Here is a 20,108-nt window from a genome sequence, read left to right as displayed (position 1 = left end):
GTGTCCGCTCCTGGGGGTTCGTGTCTGCTCCTGGGGGGTCGTGTCCGCTCCTGGGGGGTCGTGTCCACTCCTGGGGGTCATATCTACTCCTGGGTGGTTCATGTCCACTCCTGGGGGGTCGTGTCCGCTCCTGGGGAGGTTCGTGTCCGCTCCTGGGGGTTCGTGTCCGCTCCTGGGGGGTCGTGTCCACTCCTGGGGGGTCGTGTCCGCTCCTGGGGAGGTTCGTGTCCGCTCCTGGGGGGTCGTGTCTGCTCCTGGGGGTCGTGTCCGCTCCTGGGGGTTCATGTCCGCTCCTGGGGGGTCGTGTCCACTCCTGGGGGGTCGTGTCCGCTCCTGGGGGGTCGTGTCCGCTCCTGGGGGTCGTGTCCGCTCCTGGGGAGGTTCGTGTCCGCTCCTGGGGGGTCGTGTCCGCTCCTGGGGAGGTTCGTGTCCGCTCCTGGGGGTCGTGTCCGCTCCTGGGGGTCGTGTCCGCTCCTGGGGAGGTTCGTGTCCGCTCCTGGGGGTCGTGTCCGCTCCTGGGGGTCGTGTCCGCTCCTGGGGGTCGTGTCCGCTCCTGGGGGTTCGTGTCCGCTCCTGGGGATTCGTGTCCGCTCCTGGGGGATCGTGTCCACTCCTGGGGGTTCGTGTCCGCTCCTGGGGATTCGTGTCCGCTCCTGGGGGGTCGTGTCCGCTCCTGGGGGTCGTGTCCGCTCCTGGGGGTTCGTGTCCGCTCCTGGGGATTTGTGTCCGCTCCTGGGGGTCGTGTCCGCTCCTGGGGGTCGTGTCCGCTCCTGGGGGGTCGTGTCCGCTCCTGGGGAGGTTCGTGTCCGCTCCTGGGGGGTCGTGTCCGCTCCTGGGGGTTCGTGTCCGCTCCTGGGTGGTTCGTGTCCACTCCTGGGTTCAGCCCTGGCTCTGGCCACTCCTCTTCCCACACTGACGCGGGCGTCCCTGGGGTGATGCTGGCTCCTGGGCTGGTCCCCCTGGGACTCAGTGATGTGAGGCAGACACACTGGGGAGGTGCCCCCGCCATCCAGCCACCGTGGACAAGCGGGCGGAGAAGTCGCGGCTTCAGGTCACTTCGCCAGCCCGGTGCCATCTGACTGCCCTTTGCCGCGTGAGTCCAAGCGAGAACCGCCCTGCTGAGCCCAGCCAGCCCACAGGACCCAAGAGGCAGTCACAAATTGCCCTTTGGGCCACTGAGTTCTGGGGGCCTGCTAGGCAGTGGTGGACCCCTGAAACGCTGTGTGGAACTGAGCCCTTCACACCCCCATCCCCAGAGCCCAGAGTCGTCCTGGGTCTCTGGTGCCCTCGCCCCACACACCCAGGCAGCACCCACTGCAGTGGTCCAGCAGTGCCAGCCTCTCATCCTGTCCTGCGTGGTGCCCAGAGCTTTCTGACACACTCTCTGGTCCTGTGAAGGTTCTTGTGCCAGCCCTCCAGGCCCGACCCTCCCATCCGTCCCCAACTCCCAGTCCGAGCCTCCTCCCGGCTCACCCCCTCCTCTGCCTGGACCCCTGTCCTGCATCCCACCACCTGGGGAACCCCAGTCCTGCCTCCCAGCATCCCCACTGCCCCCCAAGAGGCATCTTCCACACGTTACGTAATCTGTCGACAGGTCCATTTCCCACACGAGGCCAAGAACCCCCTCCTAGGTGATAAGGTGGCTGGGGACACACAGTCCTCTTCCGCAGAGCCTGGCTTGTCGTCACTAATAAGTAAGTCAGGAAATGTAACTGAATGAACACTGTGTTCAGACCACCCCCATGAGGACAAGCAGGGCTGGGAGTCAGCAGCCCCCCCGGCAGGCGGGTGGGGACCCTGAGAGTGCAGGAGGTCGGCTCCAGGGGCCCTGAGGGGTGCTGGTGGGGAGGGCAGGGCGGCTGACCGGCAGCGGGACGTCCCACGGGATGGGTCAGGGGCTGGTCCTGAGTCGGGGCGGGCAGACCCGGGGGAGCTGCGGTCACTGGCCGGGGCCGGCCGTCGGGGCCACGGCTGCAGAGGCTGCAGCTGGTTCCTGGGGTTCCCCGTGGGCCAGCGTCCCGCCGTCCTGTGTGGCCCGGCCACCGCCCACTGTGCGTCTGGTCTCTCCTGAGGAGGGAGGAGACTTCGGGAACAGAGGTGGGGCTGGGAGCTGCTCCGGCGATTCTGCGGCGGCTTTGCCCCAGGCTCCCTGGAGCCTGGCTCCTGTGTGAATCTCTGTTTGGGGGCTGGGAGTCTTTTCCGGAAGCCACAGCCTGGCCAGTCTCACTTCTACACGGAGGAGCCGGTGGGACCCAAGATTCAAAGGTAGGGCCGCTGAGGATTTAAGCCATTATCAGCTACCAGAGGGCGTTCTTCTGCAGGGGACGTCCACTCTCACACGATTGCTGGCACGTCTTACTCTTCTGCGTGTGAGGGTGCTGGGCGGCCTGCACGCGAGCGCTCGTCAGGGCTGCACCTTCGGGTCACCTTTCCTCGTGGGCACCAGAGGCTCAGCCGGCCTCCCCGCTCGGAGACTAAATGAGGCCGGGTGGGTATGGGACCAACACGAGGGGTTTATGCTCTAAATACGGTACCTGTGGTTGTATAATGTAATTTATCAGGATGTGTAAAGTTTTTCACAAGATTTGGCATCGGGCTTTTGTCAGATTGAGACACTGTGGAACCACACCTGACGTTGATGTTGGAGGGCAAAACTGTGGAAAGATGCCTGAGCCGAGAGACTTATAAACAAATATCCAAGAAAAGAGATTCTATACATAGAAGGATATTTCAGAATAACTAGGGGCTGCGAATGCGTTGTTCTTCAAGCTCAGGACCAGCTACGCCTCCAGGGCCCTGAGTTTAATTCTGGTAAAATGTGTACAATACAGAATGTACCATCTTAACCATTTTTAGGTGTACAGCTCAGGGGCATTAAGCTCATTTTCACTGTTGTGCAACCTTCACCACCCTCATCTCCAGGACTCTTTCATCTTCCCAAACGGAAACTCTGTCCCCATAAAATAACATCCCCCCCCACCAGACCCTGGAAACCAGCATCCTGCTTCCCGTCTCTGTGGACTTCACTCCTCCAGGGAGGATCATAGAGTGGAACCAGTCACACAGAATCTGTCCTTTGGTGTCTGGCTTATTTCACTGAGCATCACGTCCTCCAGGTTCTTCTGTGTTGTAGCAGGTGCCAGAGTGTCCTTCCTTTTTAAGGAGAATAATATTCTATTATGTGGACAAACATTTTTGTCCCATCGGTGGACCCTCGGGCTGCTCCCGCCTCGGCTGTTGTGAGTGATGGGCTGTGAGCACAGGTGGGCTGTGACCTTCCGTGAACTGGACTTTCTCCCAGGGGTACAGTGTTCCCGTGCCGCGTGGGCTGTTTGGTTGATCAGGCACATCGTACCCAATTGCGTGCACTGGGTCTGCGAACTTTTCAAGGGCCTGAGAAAAGGTTTGAGACCAGAAAATATTTTTTTCCTGGTTTAAAGTACAAAAAGAACACTGCAGGTTTGAAAGTTAAGGGTGTTCAAGGTGTGATTGATTGATTGAAATTTAGCTCTTACGTAGTTGTGACATAATGATTATATTTGATAGGTTTGATATGATGTGGGAACAGGGTTTACAAAGTTCCTACAATGGCTGTGGGGTTGCCATTTATCTTGGAAACTGCTTATATGACCCAACTGTCTGGTGTAATTTTCCTTGAATCATGTGATTTGAGGTATCCAAGACCTTTGACCTGCTATGAAAGAAACCAAATGAGTTCCTGCGCCGTCCCCGGAGCCTGTGGCCGGTGGCCCTCACAGATCAGCAGGCAGGCAGAGGGCAGTGGTCAGCACAAGGGCGCTTGTCCAGAGCTTGCCCAGCATCGGGGCTGGTCCACCCCGCACCAGACCCGCAGGCGGGCGGTGGGACGGGACGCCGGCAGCTGAAAGGGTCGGCTCCAGCGCACCGAGGGCAGGGTGTTGGTGGGGAAAGTGAGGCAGCTGACTAGATGTGGGGTGTTGTTATGGGCTGAACTGTGTCCCCCCAAATCCATATGTTGAAGTCCTGACCCCGGGACCTCAGGATGTGACTATGCGGAGACGGGGCCTTTAAAGAGGTGACTGAGGTAGAATGAGGTCTTTAGGGTGGACCCTGATCCCATAGGACTGGTGTCCTCATAAGCGGAGATCAGGACACAGACAGGCACACAGGGGCGGCCACGTGGGGACACGGGGAGGAGACGGCCAAAGAGAGAGGCTTCAGCGGGAACCCGCCTTGCCCACACCTTGACCTAGGCCTGCCAGGCTCCAGGATGCAAGGCCATCCTTGTCTGTGGGGTTTGTTATGCAGCCTGGCAGACTGATACGGGCGTCCCGTGTGATGGGTTAGGGGGCACATTTGGCTTCTCAGGCTGGTCCTGAGTTGGAGGAGGGGCAAAGCCAGGGAAGCTGGGGTCACTGACCCGGGGCTGGCATCTGGGGTCACTGAGAGGTTTGGCCAGCTCCCCAGGTTGGCTGCTCCAGGCTGTGGGTCTGTCTGTAGGTTTAGTCTCCCAGGACCAGAGAGTGTGTCTTGGGTTCCACTGTGGAAACACTTGTCCTCCTCCCAAGGGCCGATTCTGAGTGGAGGGACAGGAGCCTGGGCGGGGCCAGGGCCTGGGATGTGCGGGCAGCGGCGCCCGGTGAGGCCCCAGAACCCAGAACGGCCCGCTCACATCTGCCGACCTGCGATGGGGTTGCGGGGAGACCTGCAGACACACTTGGACCTCTGCCGGCACGTAGGACACACGTGTGGGAAAGGTGCATCCCAGCTTTGCAGGTGCTTTTTTTTTGAGGGGAAAAGTTTAAAACACTGTTGTCGTACACAGGTTGAAATAGACTTCGAGGTGCTTTTTCAAAGGTAAAATTTAAAAGAGAAATGGTATTGTTGTCACTCAGACCGGCATCCTCTGCTCTCTTTTCTCTGCATCTTTATCACTTTTCGGCATCCGCAGATCCAAATAGGGCTCTGAGTTCATGCTATTGTGTCTCGTTTGAAACAGCAAAACTTCTGAATGAAATGCTTTAGCACTGCTTTGTGGCTCATGAGCTATGGTTTACTGCAGATAAATTTAAATCTAAAATTACAGAAAACCAAAACTCAGAGAAGTGATTGATATGTCCTGTGACTTGCCATTTTCATTAACAACAAAAGTATAAACGAAGCCGCTCTGAGATGTTCTGTGCTGCTCAATTCTGTCCTTACTGAAAGCACAGGGTAACTTCTGGATATTTGCATGGGGCCCAAAGAGTCTGTGCTGACAGACAGGAATGGCTCTGGAGCAAATACCAGCCCTGGTTGTTTGGGTCGGGTGCTCTGCGTGAGGTGCAATGAGCAGGAGACAAACCAGAGCCCTGCCTGCCCACCCCCAGGTACCCAACACCACTGCCCCACCAGGCCCCTGCCCACGATGACTTTCCTGGTCTGAGAATCTGTCCCAATCGGGCGGGTTGGGGGGGGCGCCACCCCCAGGCCACCCCGCCTCCCTGTCTGTGCTCCACCCAGCTCTGTTCTCCGGAAGGCTCTGAATTCCCAAATTCCCAGCACGGGCAGCCAGGGCTCATCCTGGAGGGCTGGGCGTGCTCCTGAACAGTTGCAGGAACTTAAAAAGCAGATTTCCACGGTGCTTTGCGAGGCAGATGACCCCATGCTTCACGGAATCATCTGAAAACTGACAGTTCAAAGTGGGCCCACCCCTCACTTCACAGGGAGGGGAACTAGGGCCCAGAAAGGCCCGGCGGTCTCCCCAGAGCCCCACAACAAATAGAGTGACCTGGGACAGTCTGAGGGTGAGGCCCGTGGGCCCTGAGGACACTCGTCCTGTCACATCGCAGGGTCCAGAGCTGAAGACCAGAGGGGGCCGCTGCCAAGGTGGGCCCAAAAGAGAAGCGAGGAGAGATTCTGGGCGCGCTAACCTCAGAGACGCTCTTGTCTAAACCAATAAAGGGCTCGATTGTTCCCCAGAGAAAGGCTGTTGAAAATATATTTTCCACTCAGTGATAAAGAGAAATTTGCTACCAAGCCTTAAAGTGACACGGAGGACCCTCAGGTGCGTATTAGGAAGTGGGAAAAGCCACCTGAAAGGTGACACACTGCGCAACTGCAACCCTGGGATGGTCTGGAAAAGGCACAGCCATGGGGACGTGAAGGGATCGGGGTGGGCGGTGCCAGGGCTGGGGGATGAACAGGCAGAGCACAGAGGAGTTTCTGGGCAGTGAAACAACCCCGTATGATTCTCAAGCGTAGGTACACTTCAGACATGTGTCCAAGCCCATCGCGTGTACAACACCAAGACCGAACCCTCATGAAACGGCAGGCTTTGGTTTATAATAATGTATCAAAATCGTTTGATGGATTGCAGCAAATGCATGACACCGACTAAGATATTGATAATGGAAACAGAGGCGGGGCAGGGGCATGTATGGGAACTCTCTGCACTTCCTGCCCCATCTTGGAAACAAAACCCCTCTAAGAAAAAAAACCCTCTAAGAAAACAATGTCTACTCATGTTTAAAAATCCATTTGGTTGGAGAAAGACTGGGAAGGGGGGGGCAGGAGCCCTGCGGGCAGGGACTCCACGCCCTCTGGGGCCAACAGGCCAGGAGCGATGGCCAGCGCCGGGCGTCTCCTGCTGCTCTGGTTGCTGCCCGCGACCCTGGTGACGATGCGGGGGAAGCACCTGCCGCAGTCCCACAAGGTGAGCTACACGTCCCTGCCCCCTGTCGCCGCACGGTCCGGGGCTGCCTGCACCCAGGCCCACGGGGGCTCCCTGGCTCCCAGCCTGCCTTCCTGCCCCGGGCTCTGTGCTCCTTCTTCCGTCCCCCCTCCTGCGCCCAGCCTGTGAGCACATCTGCCTCCCAAGGCTCTCAAGCCCCCAGGACAGCTGACCCCTGACTCACACCCAGGCCCGTCGCCAAGTCCCAAGTCCAGTGGCCCTTGCTACCTGGGACAGAAGCTGCTCCAGGGCCCCGGCAGCGTGGGGTGGAATGGCAGGGGGTGGGCCCAGAGGAGGGGGGGAGGAGGGGGCAGCGGGTGCCAGGGTGACAGTGGTCAGCTCGTGTGCATCGTGCTGTGACAGCAGAGACAACGCGATCTCTGTGCTGGGGGCTGTGTGTCACCTCCCTGGTCCCCGCGTCCTGCCTGGTCCGCGGTGGCCCCCGCGCAGGATGCAGCAGGGAGGACCCCGCACTGTGTAGCCCCCTCCCTGGGGCCCTCCTGTCTGCTTTGTCTCCGGGCGGCTCAGAAGCTGCTCCTCCTCCATCCTCGGGTCTCACCCGCTGGGCCGCCCCAACCCTGAGCCCAGACGGCTTTATTCTCAGCCCTCGAGAGCTGAAGTGACTTACCCAGAACAGTAAACGCGGAACAACGGCTCTTTGGGACCTTCAGTAATTTTGAGTTTGTGAAGGAGATTTCTGAGAGCCGAGTGGAGGGCCCCTCACAGGTGGTGGGCGGGCGGCAGGCCTGGGCTTCAGTCCAACTCCTTGTTGGCTCTGTGATCCTGGGCAAGTCACCTACCCTCTCTGAGCCGCAGCGTCTCACCTGTAAAACATGACAGCGTGGGGAGGGGGCCTGGAAGTTTCATTCGTGGCACTCCTCCCTGCCCGCCTCTTCCATCCTCTGTGCCTCAGTTTACCCTCTGCCTCCCTCCCCTGGCTCTCCGTCTTCTGGACCCCCACTGTCTGCGGATGTTCCAGAACAGTGTCAGGCGGGTGAGCTAAGTTTGAAGGGTGGGGGAGGACACGGGGCTGTGGTGGGCACAGGTGGGTGAGCCTTGACTTGACAGGGCATCGGGGAGGCCTGCAAGGAGCACTCGGAGTGCCAGAGCGACTGCTGTGTCACCAACAGCCTGAGTCCCCAGAAGTTCTGCAGCCCCCAGACCGTCTTCCAGCAGTGCCTGTCCTGGCAGAAGGTGTGCCCTGCCCCGGCCGGCGAGGGGCAAGGGGCCAGGGAGGGCGGACCCTGGGAAGGAGGGCCGGGGGCCTGGCGGAAGGGACCAGGTCTCCTTCTCCCACAGCCGAATGGGCACACCTGCCTGGACCACACGGAGTGCCGGAGCGGCTGCTGCGTCACCAGCAGCTACGGGCCGCAGACGTACTGCACGGCCAAGACCATCTTCCTGCAGTGCGTGCCGTGGCGCAAGGTGAGGCCAAGGGCCGCGGGGCCGGAGGGTGGCGCCTGCTGGCTCTGACCTCTGACCGCTGTCCCCAGCCCAACGGGGACCACTGCATGGACCACAGCGAGTGCCGCAGTAAGTGCTGCATCCAGGCGAACGAGGCCGGCCCCCACCGCTGCGTCCGCCGGAGCGGCGTCCTGCTCCAGTGCCTGCCCTGGGTGAGTCCTGGAACCGGGTCCGGCCCGCCTGTGGGGCTAACTCCGGTGACTGGCCTGAGGGCGGGCGGGCAGTGACCTGGAAGTGGTGTGTCCCCTCCCAGGAGAGGCCGCCAACTGCCTCTGCAGATCGGCCTCCGTTCCCATTTCCTGAAGCAGAGCCCGGATGAGGCGTCAGAAAAGGACATGGGTCACGGGTGGTGGGCTCTCAGGTCCACCAGGGTCGCAGCAGGACACGGCGCCGGACGCCCGGTGGAGGGCCAGCACAGCGGCAGGTGGCGGACCCACGGGACGGGGCGGCGCCGGGACTGACTCCTGTGGGGCTGCACCCCGGGCTGGACGAAGGGAAGGACCCTCGCCGGAGCCTCCTCCTCCCCCCTCCTCCCCTCCCATCGCCTTCCCCAGAGGAAGTTCAGTGAGGCGGCCCCCCAGGACGCAGAACCTGAAGACGGCACGGAGAACGGCGAGGGTGGGGGGCAGAGGGAGGTGGGGCACGGTGACCGGAGGGTTGCGGCGAGCGGCTGGGAGACGACACCCTGGTGCCCGAGCTCGGACGCCGGGACCCGTGACTTCAGTCTGACCGTAAAGGTGTGTCTGAGCCCCGAGGTTGAGAACCAGAGCTTTCTGAGCACGCCCGCCTGGCCCATCCGCACCCGGAGCAGCAGTGGGCGCCGCGGGTGCCACGACAGCGAGCCCACGGGTGTCCCGAGGGTGTCGGAGCCAACAAGGCGGCCCCGCCGGCGGCCTCGCCCAGAGGTGCCGACTGCCGGTCCTGAGGAGCGTGTGGCCCTTACGACCCAGCCGGCCCGAAGGCCAGCACCTCCGGCTCCTGCCTTGCAGGATGCGTCTCCCTGTGCGCTTCCCAATTCTGCTGTGTCTTCTAGTGACTTGGACCCGGTCTGTGCCCTGGAGACCTCCCTGGACCCCGAGCCCCGCACGTGTTCAGGCTGCTCTTCCTGGGACGACGAAAACCTGTAGGTATTAGATGTCTAGCTGTGACTTCCTGAGACCACCCGTATCCGGGTGGCACCTACTGGAACCTCGAGGTGACAACTTAGCATCAGTAAACCTCCCGACTGAGCGAGTGTTTCTGTGGACGTGGAGACACCGGGTCTCAGCTCAGCGCCATCCTAAGGAGCCCCCTTAACCAGAGACCAAGTCTCCCCAGAGGGAAGGGCAGGTGCAGACACATCCCTCCCCCGCAGGAGCACACAGGTCATTGCAGGTAAAAGTCATCAGTTGGCCGTTCCAACTGGAAAGGCTCCCCTGACCTTGCGGATGGCGCAGTGAGGACATTGGAGCCCGCTGAAGACCCCTGGGGGGAGGGGGCCTCCCACTGGTCCCTCCTCCTGCCCCCTCGGCCCCCAGGTCCCCCACCTTCCCCTGGAGCAGAAGTCCTGGCTGATCCAGAATCTGTTCCCTCTGGTGGCTTCTCGGGGCAAACACCAGAGCCGGCTCTGTGCCCAGAGTGCCAGAAATTTAACTGTCACCTTCCTCTGTGCCCAGCACCCACCCTGCAGACACCAGGCTGCTTTTCTGGGCTCTGTTAAAAAAAATTCTCCTCCCCCTCCCTCCTCCCCTTCTCCTCCTCCCCTTCTCCCCGCTCCTCCTGGGCTGGAGCTGACTATGACGGTCCTTGCAGAGTAAGTCATGAGAAGCCGTTGCTCCCACCCTAATAATGAGAACAAGCCAGGTAAGCCACAAAGGATAGTTTAAAACAAAAAAAAAAGAATAGATTTAAATGTAAAACATAAAACTGTAAAGTATTTAGAAGAAAAAGAGGAGAATACTTTCATGATCTTGGATTAGACAAAGAGGTCTTAGTCATGACCAAACACCACACATAACAGAAAAATTAGATAAATTGGATTTCATAAAAATTAAAAACTTTTGTTCTGTGATAGACACTGTTAAGAGAATGAAAAGAAAAGCCACAGACGAGAAGAAATGACACATCTGACAAAGGGCTTGGATGCAGACTATACAAAAAACTCTCAAAACTTAAGTGGAAACAACCCAGTTAAGGGACTTCCCTGGTGGTGCAGTGGTTAAGAATCCGCCTGCAGGGGACACAGGTTCAAGCCCTGGTCCGGGAAGATCCCACATGCCGCAGAGCAACTAAGCCCGTGCGCCACAACTACTGAGCCTGTGCTCTAGAGCCCACGAGCCACAACTACTGAGCCCACGTGCCACAACTACTGAAGCCCACGTGCCTAGAGCCCGTGCTCCACAACAAGAGAAGCCACCGCAATGAGAAGCCCGCGCACTGCAACGAAGACTCAATGCAGCCAAAAATAAATAAATAAATAAATAAAAAACAACAACAACAAAACCAGGACTTCCCTGGCAGTCCAGTGGTCAAGACTCGGCACTTCCCCTGCAGGGGGCACGGGATCGATCCCCGGTTGGGGAACTAAGATCCCGCATGCCCGCCCGGCCCCGCTCCCGGCAAGGCCAAAAATAAATAAATAAAATAAAAACAGCAAAACCAGAAGGATCGCTCTCCTTAGCTCAAAATATTCTGGAGACTCTGGGGTAGAGGCGCAGGGTCCCCCGTACGACCAGCAGTGTCCGACCTTGTCCCCACCTCGTTCCCTGAGGTTCTGCCCACCGACCCCTCCCTCTCCGGGAGCCGGTCTCGCGCCTTAGGGCCTCCCGGGATCGGCCCGCAGAGCCACGCGGCGCCCGCAGCCGAGTCCGTACTCAGACGCCTGGTTCTCAGCGGGACCCCGGCCACCCTAGTGCCGGCCCCTCCGTGTGTCCTCAGGTGCGGGGCCTTCCGATGCTGCGGACGCTCCGCCTGCTTCATGGTGCCTCAGCTCCTGGGGCGCTGGGCCCGCCGCGCGGGCGTCTTGCCTGTTCTGTTCTTTGATGCACCCACAGCGGCCCCACCCGCCGGCACCCCGCGGGCACAAGGGAAGTTCCTCCCACGGCCGCCAGGTGGCGCTCGGGGTCGGCAGCCGGCCAGGCCCCGGGGAGCCCCAGCGGCTCGCTCCTCCGGGGATGCGGACAGACCCCGAAGTTTCCCCTTTGCAGCAGGAAAACAGCAGTGTGCCCACTGGCTGCCGGCCTCGCGCAGGTTAGCCCGGGTGAGCGCCGCACGCGAGGGGATTCCTGGCGGGGGGGGTCCCTCCGCGGGGATCGGCCGGAGCCCCGCTCCTCCCCCTCCAGGAGAGCCTGGTCCCCTGGAGGCCGGGCACTCCTCGGAGAACGTGGTGTCCGGGGCGGGAGCTGCCCCCGCGCGCACGGCTGACAGTGCCTCGGGGCGGCGCGGACGCTGCGTCCTCCCCGTGTCCCCACGTGGTCCTCCCTGTGTCTGTTCTCAGGACGCCAGTCCTGTGGGATTCGGCCCTACCCTAATGACCTCGTTCTACCTCAGTCACCCATTTAAAGGCCCCGTCTCCACGCAGAGTCACATCCTGAGGTCCTGGGGTCGGGCTTCAACCTGTGAATCTGGGGGACACAGTTCAGCCCGTGACACCCTCCAAGTCGTTCTAGAAACACCGTAGATGGGCGGGAAGAGCTGCTGGGCCCCAGGCCCTGGGAAGGGAGGGAGAGGAAGGGGCGGTTCACGGAGGGGCCCCGGGTCGGTTCTCGTCTGTCACCTTGAAGGTCCTCCGGGTCCCCCCCGCTGGCCTCCTCGCCATCCTGGGTGGCCCTGATTTGATGGCAGACCGAGAGCTCCTCGGAGGAGGGACCCTGGGATCCACCTCGGGTCCAGGGCCGGGCAGAGTGGGAGGAGGGGGTCTGCAAGGGAGCTGGCGACAGGTGATCCGAGGACCACTTTCCACAGGGGCTCACGGGGGTCACCCGATGGTGGTGGCCCCGCTCATGGCCCCGTCTCTGAGGCCTGGTGGCTGGGCGGCCGCGGGGACTTTGCCGCGGTGCTGGGGGCCGGGGGACATGGTCCCGGGCACCACCCTGCGGAAGGGACTTGGGTGATTCTTCGTCCAGAGCAAGTCGCACGTCTCCCACGTCATGGGGAGGACGGGACGACCTCCTCTGCAGGCAAGAAAGCGGTCTCCACGGGTGCCCCCCAGGCGTCCTCGCCCCCAAGCTCACATGCAAAATGTCGCAGACGCCTGCCCACCGTGGGGAGGAAGTGGGTCTACAGTTTTCCTGGCTTTTTTTCTTCCCCCAAATTTTTTATTCTGTAGTCATGGAATGCAATTTTTGAAAAATTGTGGTAAAATACACACGACATAAGAATTTCCCTCTCAGCCATTTGAAGCGCACAGCTCAGGGGCATTCAGTACATTCGCACTGAGCGACCGTCCACCACCATCTCCACAAATTCTCATCTCCCCAAACGGAAGCTGCCCCCTCAGACCCCTGACACTTTGGCAGGCTTCCAGCGCCGAGAAAGGCCGGGCCCGCAGCCCGTGGCCGCCCTGCCTGTGAGCGGTCGGCACCGTCTCTCCATCCACGTGGGGAGGGATGAAGCCACCTCCCTGCTGCGGCCTCTCCCTGCGCTAAGAAGCTCTGGCTTAAAGCCCAGTGGGTCACGAAACTATCGATAATTCCCCGGGACGCGGGGCCACGATGGGGAGATGGCCAGGGGAGGGGAGCTTTGCGCTCGGGACAAGTGGCCGTCACTGGAGAGACTTACTCCGCGTGGTCTCCCCCAAAACTCTGATGAGAAGTGACAAGAGGTGTCGGCTACCCGGGTAGGGTTTTAGATTAAGTCTCTAGGCGGCTAATCCCCGAGGTGCCGCGGGCTGAGGGCAAGCACGCCCCTGGAAGCGCTTTGTGGTTTCAGTAACGTGGCTGGAGAGAAAGCGGGCGCTTTGTGGTACCGAGGTGGCGAGCGGCGAACGCCGGTGGCTAGAGCCTCGGGGTGGCGTGGGCCCTGCAGGACCCGCGGGCAGGGAGCCCCGAGCGCTGGGAGGTTTGCTGGGGAGCAGGAGGGCGGGGGCGCTGCGTCCTGCGGGCGTGAGGGGCGCGGGAGGGAGGGAAGACCCGAAGGTTTGGTTTTTGCAAAATATAATAGAATAGACAAACCTCTGAGAGTGTGACTGACGAAAGAGGAGACACCGGTGAGCCCGAGGAACGTGAAAGACGACAGAGTCTCAGAGGAAAGACAGTTTTAAAAACTGTAAGAAGCGTGCTGTGTGGACCCATTCACTTGATGTGCCCACATTCCTCAGAGAGCAGACCCATTCCCAGGAAGATAAAAACTGCCCAAACTGTCTCTAAAACCAGGTAGTAATGCTGAAGAGACTGGTTACCCCCTAAAATCAGAAACGGTCAGTGCCCCTGCCTGGCTGGGGGCAGGCTCGCCAGGACCTCCTTGGGGGACAGATGTGGTCACAGATGAACGCGACATCCTCAGAAAGATGTCGGCAAGGTTGCCAGGAAACGCGTTAAACAGCCACGGAGGCACAGGAAACTAAGTCTCAACTTCCCCCTCAGGACTCGGAGAAGCAGAATAAAATTTGGTCACCAAAGAGCTGTTGCGGGACTTCCCTGGTGGCACAGTGGTTAAGAATCCGCCTGCCAATGCAGGAGACACGGGTTCGAGCCCTGGTCCAGGAAGATCCCACATGCCGTGGAACAACTAAGCCCGTGCACCACAACTACTGAGCCTGCGCTCTAGAGCCCACGAGCCACAACTACTGAGCCCACACGCCACAACTACTGAAGCCCGGGCGCCTAGGGCCTGTGCTCCGCAACAAGAGAAGGCACCGCAATGAGAAGCCCGCACACCGCAATGAAGACCCAACGCAGCCAAAAAAAAAAGAAGACCTGTTGGGTTAAAGCGGTCAAGTGTGCAACTTACAAAACCATTTTAAAATTGAGTGCCTGGCTCAAGGCAGCGATGGTCATGCAGGAGAGCACAGGGTTTGCTTGGTCAGACTTGGCCATTTCACAAGAACTTGAGTGTGTAAGCACAAAGGCGGTTCAGCGTCAGGACAGCTGTTTGTGCGATGTGTGACGTTACCGACTCAAGGAGAAAACCCACATGGCCAGCTAATAGATATAAAACACCTGTGTCTGATTTAAAAATGAAAAAGGGAGCTAACAAAGAAGAAAACCTGGTGACTGAACATCAAACTACCCACTGTCTATGTACAGCACGGAAGTGCCTGCCCTGGGGCGGCACAAGGGGACAGTGCAAAGACGCTGGAGGACAGCCACTGTTCTCGCCTGAAGATGACCTCCCAGTCTACCTGCAACGTAAGAGAGCCAACATAAAGGCCGGTGGAGCTGGTAGGAGGTTTGGTCAGCACCTCGGTCGGGAGAGGTCCGGTGTGTTGCCTTGATGAACAGCCCCACGTCTCAGGGCTCTGCTCTGTGCTTTCCCACCACGAACCCCACAGAGCAGCCCCCTTGGGAACAGTCCTGGGCGCTGAGGCCCTGGGGGGTGCCACACCAGCGATCGAGCGCCCCTGCTCAGAAGCAGCTTATGCCTTTCCGCAGGTGACGACGACCAGGGCGAGTCCCACAGCTCCGTCCACCCACGGGGGCCGGTGGTACGGCCCTCCCGTGCACTTGGAGGCTGGGGGCTGCTCGGCAAGCAGCACCGATGCCACAGGAAGGGAGCGAGACCCACGGCAGACACGCGAACCAGGAGCTACTCTGCACCGTCATAATGACCAGCGCGACACGCGGCTTTACCGAAAGCATGAAACACCTAGGAGTACACACGAGAAGCTGCGAGACAGCTGAAGAGAATTAAAACCTTTACCAAGAGACAGAAGAGGAAACTTAAATACATTAGTGAGAGTCCTGTGATGGATCAGGAAGGATCAACATTGTAAAAGTGTCAATTCCTCCCAAATTTGTCTATAAATCCAATGGTATCCCAATATAAAAGTGACAGGAAAAAACGAACAAAATTTGACAAGCTAACCCTAAAGTTCACATAGAGAAATTGTCTGCAAGAACAGCAGCAAACTTCGTGCTCACAGCCTCCCTCAAGGCCTCCCACCTCCTTCCTGGGTCAGGAGGGCGTCCTCCTGGGCCCCTCTCTTTCTCTTTCACTTGGTTCATACCCTTATTTTACTGGAATATTTCCTCCAGTGGCTTGCAAACAAAAGACGCAGGGAATGAATGTATGTCTGAATCCTTGCGTGTCTGATACGTCTTTTTCTTGACTGGTATTTGGCCAGGATGTTTTAAAATCGCTTCTTTAAAATGTCCCACTGCACTTAGCTTTCTTCCCACCCCCCCACCCCGCCCCCCCAAATTCTATTAGTTGGATGATGGACATCCTGGAAAGGCCGTCTAAGTCGTTCACCTTTTCTCACATTTTCAACTCACTGTCTTTTTGTTTTACCTTCTAGGGGATTTTATAAACTATAATTTCTATCTTTTAATCCTTTTATTGAAAAATTTTATTTGACAATCATTTAACTTCACAGACGCTTCCCAGGGGGTGGCACTCCAGCACGGACTGTGGGTCCCTGGAGGTTGGTGCTGCCTTACAGACAACGGTCCCTATGGGCCACTTGCGTAGACCACGGTCGTTGTTGGGTGATGTGCCAGCACGGAGGGCGCTCCCCAGTGGGCAGAATTCCGTTATTGATTTTGCTCCACCAAAAATCATGCCCTTCTGGTTGACACTCCATTAGAGAACACGATCCCTTGAAAAGGATGTCCCTTAGGGATGGCCTGCCCCAGGGCAGATACCAACACTACCCTGCAGGTGACATGCCGCTAGGGGCCCTTGTCTGGGAAAAGGCAAGCAGCACAGGCCTACTCTCCTGGTCCCTACGGTTCAATGCAGACTGTGTCCTTTGGCTTTAACTCAAGTATTTTATTCTTTCACGTGATATCCCTGGACTCCCAAGTGGTCTCGGTCAAGGGCAGACCCTGAATTGCATCCACCCTGCAACTACACCTATGGGTGGGGTCCCAGAGCCCTGGGTGCCGGCCGGCTGGGCCTCTGCTTCTGTCTGCTCCGCAGGGACCCTGCAGTGGGGTGGGGTGTAGCCCAGGCCACTGGGTAGACCGGCCCAGGGTGGGCGAGGTCGTGAGCCTCCCCAGTCCATTACAGGAGAACTCGGAGACGGGTTGCTCCTGGAGCTCTGCTGTGTAGGCTACAACTGAGACAAGGGAAAACCAAGGAGTGAGAGAGGAAGGCACTGCGGCCCGGTGGGGCTGGTCCCCGGGAACCAAACCCCTTTGGAGAAGCCCCTGGCTGGTGCTCCAGGGCACAACGGTGACCAGCTTGTCCCCGGGGATGAAGGGCGTCCCCAGCTCTCCATGGGGACCCTCATGGGCTCAGAGGCCCTGCTTAGGCCCTGGCTGCTCACCCAAGGAGGCCAATCCACTTGGGGTACAGTGTCAGGGCCCCATTTCTAAACTACGGCCAGGGCAGGGCTAAGGGCCCAGCACTCAGCGCAAGTAGCTGCGGTCCCCACTGCAGGGCAGGCGCCCCCTCGCCCTTCTCCTCCGGCAGGTGGCGGCAGCCAGCTGTGCCCCTGCTCCCCTGCTCCCCTCCTTCCTGAGCTCTCCCCTCTCCAACAGCCGCCACCCGCCCCGCCCAGGACGTGCACCCCGACAGCCAATGCAAGACCAAGCCAGCGGACAAGTACCGCACAGGGGAGATGGGGCAGATGACAGGGCGGGGACCACGTGGCCAGAGCAGAGTTGAAGGCCAAGCGAGAGGTGCCGGGCAAAGGTCAGAGGGAGGAGCCTGAACGGCCCAGGGGGAACGGAACGGCCTGGGGGAGCGGGGCGAGGTGAGGCTGGTGCCGAGGACGGCGCTCCACTGGGCAGCCCTGGTGGAGGTAGCAGCCAGGGTGCGGGAGGGAACTGAGGGCGGGTGCGCGACCCCCAGCTGTCACAAAGCCCCACAAAACACTCAACCACCTGTCCATCCAAGATCAAGGCTGTATTTACCTTCATTGGTTGATGGGAGAACAGAATGTTTAAAATAACCGGAGTCTACAGTGGAAACACGGGGTTGAAGATACAGAACCGAACAAAGCAAACAGCTACAGATGGCCGAACCAAGGCTCACACACCGAGGACACAGGTGTGGATGCCAGGAAACAAGGTACGCTGACGACAGGGCATGGTGACATTCACGGGGTTATGAAAGTAAGACTGAAACCAAAAGGAAATCATGCCAAGGCCTTGGCCGGTGGGAAAACATGAGACAAACGTCTGCTGATGTCCTCCGTGAGAAGAGACAGAAGTTATTTCTTTTGTGCCTTTAGCCTTTTCACCTCCCAAAGCCTACTTGTCTGGGGTGGATCCCGAGGACACCGCTGTCAGCACACACGTCCCAGGGCCGCTCCGTGGTCCCCCCGGCGGCCCGGCCGCCCTGACCGCTTGCATAGTTGAAGGACGCTGCCGCAGTTAAACGTCTGAGGGCATTTCCAACTGACAGCGGGTGGGTTTTTGTGACCATGTTAAACAGATAACCAGAGGAGTTTCTAGAAACCGTTTTTATAAAGTCTACCTAGGTTAAGAATTTAATAACATCATATATTTATATTAACAGACTATTTACAGTTTGTGTTTTTTTTTTAAAAAAACAAACTGAAAAAGAAACCCTTTTACACTTCTGCATAATAAGGCAAATAAAGTTTTGTACATTATTAATTATCCTAATATATATCTGTAACTTCGGTTCCAAGTACCAAGGGAGGGCCAGGGCCGGGCCTGAGTGGGGACCTCACAGTGCGTTGGACAAAATGACCGTTTTCTTCTCCATAAATAAGACAAAAAAACCCCCTGGGGCTCTGAGGCCATTAAATCGCAAAACCAAACTAAAAGTTAAAAAGCAAAAGTCTCTTTTTTGTTTCATTTAAATGTCTAAACAGCACAAAGTTGAAAAAAATACAAATCTATTAAAAACGCTTCTCACCTGTGGGAAAAAAGGTACAAACTTGAATTTTTTTTCCAGTAGCCTCATTTCAAGCTCGGAAAACTAAAGATCACCCCCAGAAAAGCTGTGTATGACACCCCGACTCCACGGGCTGCGAGTGGAAGAGCGAGCATCACCCCAGGGCCGATGGAACTGTGCTTAAGTTCTAGAAACAGACGTTTAGGTTAGTCGACAGCAGTGCGTTCGTTCGTGGAGGAGCCTCCACACACGCGGCGGGCGCGGCCCCGCGGCCACTACCGCGCCTCCACCTCCTGGGGGTTGCGCGAGGGGGAGTAGTCGCGGGCCTCGCCGGGCGCGCGGGCCCCGAGCGGCGTAGTCCTGCTCCGCGGCGGCCCCGGGGGCGTGGGGGGCCCGGCCGCGGCCACCAGCGGGGGCGGCGCGCCGAGCGAGGCGGCGGCTGCCGGCGGGGTCCGCGCCAGGAGCCCGTTGTGCAGCGCGGCGGCGGCGGGCGCGAGGCGCGGGTAGTGCAGGGCGCCCAGCGCGGGCAGCAGCGCCGTGCCGTCCAGGTGCGCGGCCCGGGCGCGCTCCAGCTCGTCGCGGCGCGCCTCCCGCAAGCGCTCGGGGCTGTAGTCGTGCGGCTCGCGGTCGCGGTAGGGGCGCTCGGGCGGCTCGAGGAGGGCGGCGGGGCCCGGGGCGAGCGGGGCACGGCGGGGCGGCTCTGGGCCGCGGTAGGCCTCCCGCAGCGGCTCCCAGGCGAAAGCTGGGCGCTCGCGGCCCGCGGGGCCCGGGCCAGGGTGCGGGGGCGCGTCGCCGTCCTCCCCGCGCTCCTCCTTGACCTTCACGTCGCTCTGGGGCCGCTCGGCCACCGCCTCGAGCGGCTTCGCCGGCTCACGGCCCAGGAGGCCAGCCAGGCGAAGGCCGTCCCCCAGGGCCGCCTTGCTGGGCTTGGCGCTGTCCTCCCGGGCCGGGGAGCGGCTCTCCTTGACGCGGGGCTCGGCCTCGCGCTCGGCAGGAAGCCCGGGCCGGCCCGGCTCGCCCTGGCCGCGGAGCAGGAGGCCGCTGCCTGGGTGGCCCACGGCGGCCGCGGGCGAGGTCCGGCTCAGCAGGCGCGTCTTCTCCAGGAGGTCCCTGGGAGTGACAAGACAGAGAGCCCTCCTCAGCCTGGCGGGACACCGGGCAGCGAGCTCCCCTGACACCAAGCTCCCACCTCAACGCGGCGAGGCCACTGCCCACCGCAGTGACCTCAGGGTCCTTGCGTGCGTGCGTGTGGGGTACGCTTAGCACCCCGGGCTCCCATGGAATCACTGCTAGTGGCACCCCGTACACACACGGCGACCACAACCCACATCCCCACGCGGGTTACCCCACGACCGTCTCCCCTCCACAAGCACCACGGAGACCGACTTTGCAGCAGAACCGCAAAATGCTCCACGGAGACCCAGGCCGCTGAGCCCCTGAGCCAGGACAAGTCCTTCAGTGAGGAACGTAGGGCAGTTCCACCCAGCAGGAACAGGGTCCTGCAACTCCTTCCTCGTGGGCAGTGTGTGGCCTGGCTGCGGTCACCATAGTTCCGCCCGCCCCATCGCAGGCTGGTTCTCACCCGAGGCGCCACCCTGTACTTTACAGTTCTTTGCCTCTGAGCTGGGAGCGCAGCGGGCACGGCCCCCACCTTGATGAGGGGCTGGGACAGCAGCTGGGCTTGAGTGGGTCAGATCCGAGGCTCCTTTTCCCCTTGGGAGTCCCCAGGTTCCCCAGACCCCTGCCCAACCCTCAGTGCTGCACCTGGCCACCATCACTCTACTTGAACCCCACTCACTCGACCCTGAGGTCCCCATGGGGGACCTGCAACTCCCCGGGCTCCTGACCCTCTGTGGTGACGGTGCTGGCTGTAGGATGCGGGCAGGCCCTGGGCTGCTCCCTGGCACCCTTCCTGGGTCCGGCGACACACGTCCCCACCGCCTTCTAGACTGATTCTAGGTCGCCTCCTCGCTCTCAACCTCCACCCTGTGCCCCCAGTACCCGG

General features: G+C 59.8%; 2 protein-coding genes across 10 annotated transcripts in view; one reads left to right on the top strand and one right to left on the bottom strand.

Moving 5' to 3' along the window:
- Positions 1-6,583: 6,583 nt before the first annotated feature.
- Positions 6,584-8,670, top strand: LRCOL1 (leucine rich colipase like 1; the record flags this gene model as incomplete). Its single annotated transcript, XM_082417042.1, has 4 exons — positions 6,584-6,673; positions 7,760-7,885; positions 7,991-8,116; positions 8,185-8,670. The coding sequence occupies 4 exons, from the start codon at positions 6,584-6,586 to the stop codon at positions 8,380-8,382; spliced, it is 540 nt and encodes a 179-aa protein (XP_082273168.1). The 3' UTR covers positions 8,383-8,670.
- Positions 8,671-17,122: 8,452 nt separating this feature from the next.
- The window catches only part of FBRSL1 (fibrosin like 1), an 86,755-nt gene continuing 83,769 nt past the window's right edge, over positions 17,123-20,108 (bottom strand). For all 9 annotated transcript variants that reach the window (XM_082418458.1, XM_082418451.1, XM_082418453.1 and 6 more), the window contains one exon: positions 17,123-19,213. In XM_082418458.1, the coding sequence (XP_082274584.1) occupies positions 18,379-19,213 (835 nt within the window). In that variant the 3' untranslated portion in view covers positions 17,123-18,378. The remainder of the gene's footprint in view (positions 19,214-20,108) is intronic.

Source organism: Balaenoptera physalus, assembly GCF_965194825.1.
Source record: "Balaenoptera physalus genome assembly, chromosome: 12".
In the NCBI taxonomy this organism is placed as follows: domain Eukaryota; kingdom Metazoa; phylum Chordata; class Mammalia; order Artiodactyla; family Balaenopteridae; genus Balaenoptera; species Balaenoptera physalus.
The sequence above is the reverse complement of the archived record's forward strand: the minus strand, read 5'-3'. Positions and strand labels throughout refer to the sequence as shown.